General features: G+C 42.9%; 1 protein-coding gene across 1 annotated transcript in view; it reads right to left on the bottom strand.

Annotated features, from left to right (window-relative positions):
* The window catches only part of LOC128690032 (uncharacterized), a 27,174-nt gene extending 21,212 nt beyond the window's left edge, over window positions 1–5,962 (bottom strand). Inside the window, exons 1-3 of the mRNA XM_070088703.1 lie at window positions 5,938–5,962; window positions 2,081–2,397; window positions 1–15 (exon numbers count right to left, since the gene is read on the bottom strand). The exon at window positions 1–15 is cut by the window's left edge and continues 202 nt beyond it. Of these exons, the coding sequence (XP_069944804.1) occupies window positions 1–15; window positions 2,081–2,397 (332 nt within the window). The 5' untranslated portion in view covers window positions 5,938–5,962. The remainder of the gene's footprint in view (window positions 16–2,080; window positions 2,398–5,937) is intronic.
* Window positions 5,963–6,494: the final 532 nt, after the last annotated feature.

Here is a 6,494-nt window from a genome sequence, read left to right as displayed (position 1 = left end):
GTCAGTGCCGACCATCTGTGGTATATAAATGTATACATTAGGACTCATAAATTATTTATTTTCTTTCCCCCTTGAACTTAAATGATTCGCCGGTACATGTCCTGGCCCGGGTCTCTCCCCCTATCCCCCCAATATTGTTTCTATGGCTTACCACACATTATTATTATATTTGCGAAAGTAAAAGACAGCCCCATAAGAGTCATTCAACTCTGCATGATTAAGAGATCTTGACGTCAGAGAAGAGAAGTGTCGAGGATAAACAAAAGGTGGTTAAAGTTAGTGAAATAGGGAAGCTTTTAATTATAAAAAGTTACAGAATCTTCAGAAAATGCGGTCCAAGAGGAGAACCAGAGTGAGAGGGCATCAGGACGCTGAAGGGGTGATCACAACTGATGTCTGCTCACTCTCTGTAAAAGCGGGACCATCAGCCAAAAGATATTTGACTGTGAGGACAGTAATCACATTATTATTATTATCAAAGGGGAGCGTTAAACCCATAGGGATCATACAGAGCCTGTTGGGTTGGGAGGAGAGATTATGGAAGGCTCAATTCAGGGAACTGGAGCACAGATCCAGACAGTTTATGTGCGAGGTACAAACATCAGATACGCAGGAACTGAACTCCGTGTCTCATAACCGGCCTCGAGGAAACCAGACTGACCATTGTGAGGTTTAATTACAAACAATTTATTGGTCACTACAATCCATAACTCCGGAGTCTTCAAGTCGCCGGGACAGTACTGAAAAAATACTCCTTGTCCAACAATGGGAGAGACACCTTGCTGGAAACTGTGGGACTTGGAGAGTAGACTGTAAATAATTGCTCTGAATAAGAGAAGCCACATTCCGGTCGCTTCAAAAGATGATTTCTGTGCTTGCTGAAGAGCAGACAGAACCAGTAATGAATGCAAAGAACAGTGGGACGGGAGGAATCACTGTATAAGATCGCTTGGTTTACAACAACACGTGAGCAAACACTAGGACATATTGACTCACGAAATCGTAATGACACGATTGCAAACACACCATACCCCGGCCGGGATTGACCCCGCGGTCTATGACCGCGGGTTCAATCCCGACCGGGGTATGGTTTACTAGGACTTATTAGAAAACGTTTCGGTTCTGGGACCTTGATCACGTTTTCTAATATGTCCTAGTGTTTGCTCGTGTGTCTTTCTAAACCAGTTTGTCGGAATTTATTACCAAGGTTTATTAAACGATAAGACCGCTTGTATGGTACGGTGAAAGTTTGAAATATACATAACACACAATACACAAATAACCCGCACATAGCAGACTGAAATATATGACGACGTCTCGGTCCGACATGGACCATTAGAGTCTGAAAGTACAACAGAAGAGGCAACGTGGAGCTTTGCAGTAAAATAAGCCGGGCACTCGTTCTGGCTCTATAACAGAGACGCAGAATAACGGCAATGTCTAAGGACGCAAGTGAAAATAAGAGAGCCTTTGGCTCACGAAATAGTAATAAGACGATTGCATACAAACAACGGAACGGGTGGGGTTTGAACCTATGGCGAGTGAGTCGCAAAACTCCAGACCACAGGTTCAAGCCCCACCCGTTACGTCGTTCGATATAACCTATGACAGACCAAGGCAACATCGACCGTTGTTTTACTAATGTTGTTTTCAGTGGTCACTGCAGATAACAGTAGCCAGAAATACATATGACTCTACTTTTAAATATACTATCTTTCTAAAACAAGTGTTTATAGATATAACAATCAGCAGAAAGAGTGAGTGTACTCCATGAGAGGATATAACCACGTCACTCTGGCCAGGAGAGGCTCAGCCAGTGTTGCCCAAGGCAAGGACGACTATCGACATCTTCCATTCATGAAATTTCAGTCTACTCTCAGGGAGATCCCTCTGGTCACAAACTGGAAAGGAAAACTATACGTTGTTCCTGGAGCACTGATATTGAACCAAAATATTCTTCTGTTTTCATTTCCATAATATGGGTTAGTTTTACAATGTTACAGATGTATTCCTTGCTTCTCACATTTTACTTCTCTTTTTATTTTTTTTTTCAGTTTTCATCTACCCTCTCGCTACTTACTCATTTGGATCCACGATGAGCGACTTCGGTTTGTCCATAGATAACGCACGCCGTCGGCGGCGCCCGGTGCAGACACTGGCGGTAGCGGTACCTGAGAGACAACTGAAGAAGACAGTAGAAGTAACAAGGGATACCAAACTGCGGGTGCTAGTCTGGAATGTACCGAAGAAGCGATTCCTGTCATCCAAGGCAAGGGTTCCTTTGTCATCCTCCTGCAGTGCCGCCTCTTGGGATACTTGGTCTTGCATCTCCGCCTGTGGTGCCACCAGACTCACAGACGCCATCACCATCAACACAACCACCTCCCAGAACCGCATCTGTTAGAACATATCAATTGTAATTGTTATGGTTGGATGATTCCTACACTCATGGATACCACTTTGTTGTATAATATTTTACAGTAACATTAGTATATCTGTTGAAAGTGGGTTATATATATATATATATATATATATATATATATATATATATATATATATATATATATATATATATATATATATATATATATATATATATATATATATATATATATATATATATATATATTATATATATATATATATGCAAAACAACCACTCTGAAAAAATAGAGAAATTCCAAGCGCTTTCGTGACTACTCACATTATCAAGTTCCTTGATAATGTGAGTAGTCACGAAAGCGCTTGGAATTTCTCTATTTTTTCAGAGTGGTTGTTTTGCATATTCCGAAATCACCTGTTTACTGTGATCTTATTGCATATATATATATATATATATATATATATATATATATATATATATATATATATATATATATATATATATATATATATATATATATATATGGGCTAAATATTTTCGTCTAACCTGAAACCCTTTTCAGGGGATTCTAAACTAGCTGGAGGAAAGTCCTGATACATGCAGATAAGTCCAGTATCAAGACATAGCAGCGCTGAAGGAAGCGTTCAGGCCATCAGAAGATAACGAACAGCGCTGCATTAGACACTGGATCACTCTCTGTGATTACGGTACAACTACGCCTCATTATGTGCAAGAAATCCAGGCTTTCTTGTACGAAATGTAGCCGTACGTTCATTAGTTGCGGAATAAGGATAGTGTACATGTGAGACTCTCAGTGGCTCAGCAGCCTCGAGCGACCGGTGTTGCCTCTCCGCTTCCATCAATAAAACAACATTAATATTATAATATTACTTAACTAGCCGCTGTCAGTAGTGCATGGTTCAGCGTGGTTCAGTAAACTACCTCTTGTATTGATTACCCTGTCGCCTGACAGCTGCAAATGCTGCTTGTCAGCAAGTAGGTGCTTGGGAGTTATACGTTGATGGCTTGCTGACGACAATGGTGAGGGGAGGGGGGAGGTCGAAAGGTCGTCGAACAAGTTCTGATGGGTTTGTAGAAGGATGGTTCAGAGAACCGACATGTTGATAAATTAGACACATGTGCAACTCTTGGGTATCTTTATTGAGGAAACGTTTCGCCACACAGTGGCTTCATCAGTCCATACGTAGGAGAAACTTGAAGAACAGGAGGAGAATGAGGTAATCAGTCCCTCAACCTTGAGTCGATGTGTTCAGTCCATCAATCTTGAGAAGTTCTGATGGGATGAACGTTTCGCTTTACACAGACACTTATCAAGGGATGTGATGAAGAGCCACACAAAGCGAGAACGTTGACCCGAAGAAGGTTTATCCTGTGATGTGTTACCTCTTATACAGTAGTTTGTCAACAGTGTGGAAAGGTAGAGCCTGAGCTTGCTACCATCTGCAGCTCATAAGACTACCATCCCCACGAGCCCCTTTGGGGCGGGGCAGATGGCAGACCAGAGGACTAGCTTCTCGCTACGAGCCCCGTGAGGGCGGGGAATGTGGCTAGGCCTGGGGACAGTTAGTCCCAAAGATGAGGGGGTACTTGTGCCTCCTCCCATGGGAGACTTACGTCTCGATATACTCCCCAGATAGGGAGCCAAGGCCGGGTCACCACTACTTGGAAAAGACCCGGGCCGGGAGAGTACCGGCGAATAAAAAAAAAAAAAAAACAGCTGTGAGTCACATGCTGGGGTGAGGAGACAGGGGCAGAAGCAAGGGGGAGTTGGGGCTTCTGCACCCACAAAAAATATTCCTTAGTCTCGCAAATACCCCAAATAAAAATAATTATAACAAAAACTATGCTTCGAAACAGGTCTCCTAGCTCCTTCCCTCTTCCAACCAGATAGTCACCCCTCAGCCTACCCCAGTACGGAAATTCTAGAGCCCCCCTGTGGGGTGACCTGAAAAGAAAGGGCCTCCAGTGGGAAATAAGCTACGCTGGCTGCCTTAAATGAGTTATCCTGAGTTATTTAACCTCCCTGGATTGCTAATCAAACTAAACCCTTTCTACCTCTTCACAGAACCATGTCGTTTGCCACCAGACAGTAGCACTGTCGGTACTTCTCTGCGAAGGTGGACGGGGGGCAGCAGCTTGTACGCCCGTATGAAATTCACAGTAGATGAAAGAATGATCTTCACTACAGCTACCATGACTGACTAATGTACATAAATGGTTCTTATCCTGACCATGGGAGAGCTGATATATGAGGGAAATGCAACCAGCCTTTCACAGGATAACTATAAGTTATGCAATTCTTTTACAGCGGAAAGCTGTGAAAAGAATAAAAATACCCATTACTGTGAGTGGAACAATACTCATATAACCTGCACATATGAGAAAGAAACTTATAGGAACGTTTCGGTCCGGCTTGGATCATTAACTAGTCACTAGCTAATGGTCCAAGTCGGTCCGAAACGTCGTCATAAGTTTCTTTCTCCCACGTGCGGTTTGTTTATGTATACAAAGGTTGTTCTTACAGACTGAGCTGTGATATAGCAACCAACCGAAGGAGCTGCGTTGACATTAACAACCATGGAGATAACAACTAGCTATGGAGATACCATTATCAGCCGTGGAAATAATAAGACTAGCGATGGAATGAAAAAATAATCCTTCAAATAAATCCCAGCAACGTCTAAGAGAAGTTAAGGTGTAGTGGAGTGGAACTCAGGGCCAGATTAAGGCATGGGCTTTAGGGGCTGCAGCTCAGGAGCCTCCGCCAGCTGGAGGGCCTCCAGGGGCTGCATCCCAGGGGCCTCCGCAGCTGGAGGGCTTCCAGAGATGTTCTCAACAATTTACAGTTGATTGATGTTTTGGAGAAATTTATTTCCAAGAAATTACGCGAAGCAAATGTTTGAATTTTAATTTTGGTTAACCTTGTAAAAATAAATTTAATATTTCTTTTAACTCTTTTTCCTTTGAAAATATTACTGGGGACCTCACAGTACCTGTAGCCCAGGGGCCTCACAGTACTTGTAGCCAAGGGACTTCACAGTACCTGTAGCCCAGGGGCCTACAAAATCTTAATCCGGCTCTGAGCGGAAGGACGTTCGGCTCACAACCATTAAAGTCTTCGGTTCGGTTTCCGAGTGAGTCGAACTTTGCCCCTGTTCACCTAGCAGTGAATAGACACCTAGGAGTTAGTCGACTGTCTTGGGTCGCATTTCGGGAAAGAAATATTATGCTATAATGTTTCGAAATTAACGAAGTCAGAATGGAAATTGCTCATTCTACTAACAATGCCAACTTTTTTTCCTGAGCAGGATACACCAGTGTTAAGAGACAGCAGCCGATCAGAAGAGGCTTTCTATAAGTATCCCATGCAAATCAAAATACGAGGACCCCAAAGAAAATACACCACATAGTTTATCCTGAAGTATCCTATCGTAAAAATACTCACCCCCCCCCCCCAAAAAAAAAAAATCTCCCTAAATAATAATCTTAATATTGCAATGTGGTGTCAGTTGTAAACAGCTGTGTATACTGTACCTTGATACTGGGAACTCAACACTGATCCCTAATACCGTGTGCACTGCTATATATACACTCTACTAGTGGAGCCGACTTCCTCTTTATCTTCGGAAAAAATAGAGTATTTCAGAGGATAATCGTTGCCCAGGCAACGAGATAGACTGAAAGCTCCTTCCTGCGAGTGATTCTCATTCGTGAATTTTGAGAAATAATATTAGGGGTAATAATATTTAACTGTATTAATATTAAGGATTAAGTGAGGCTCCAGCGCAGCCATTGTTGATGACGGGGCGACCTTAATGTGGTAAATACTGTTTTTCCTTCCTCCTTCTCCTCTACTGTGTCAGGAGGACCTGTGAATGTTGCAGCACCTGTGTCAGGAGGACCTGTGAATGTTGCAGCACCTGTGTCAGGAGGACCTGTGAATGTTGCAGCACCTGTGTCAGGAGGACCTGTGAATGTTGCAATACCTGTGTCAGGAGGACCTGTGAATGTTGCAACACCTGTGTCAGGAGGACCTGTGAATGTTGCAATACCTGTGTCAGGAGGACCTGTGAATGTTGCAGCACCTGTGT

This window comes from Cherax quadricarinatus, chromosome 25 (genome assembly GCF_038502225.1).
Source record: "Cherax quadricarinatus isolate ZL_2023a chromosome 25, ASM3850222v1, whole genome shotgun sequence".
Lineage (NCBI taxonomy): Eukaryota > Metazoa > Arthropoda > Malacostraca > Decapoda > Parastacidae > Cherax > Cherax quadricarinatus.
Note: the sequence above shows the minus strand (reverse complement) of the source record. Positions and strands in the feature narration are given on the sequence as shown.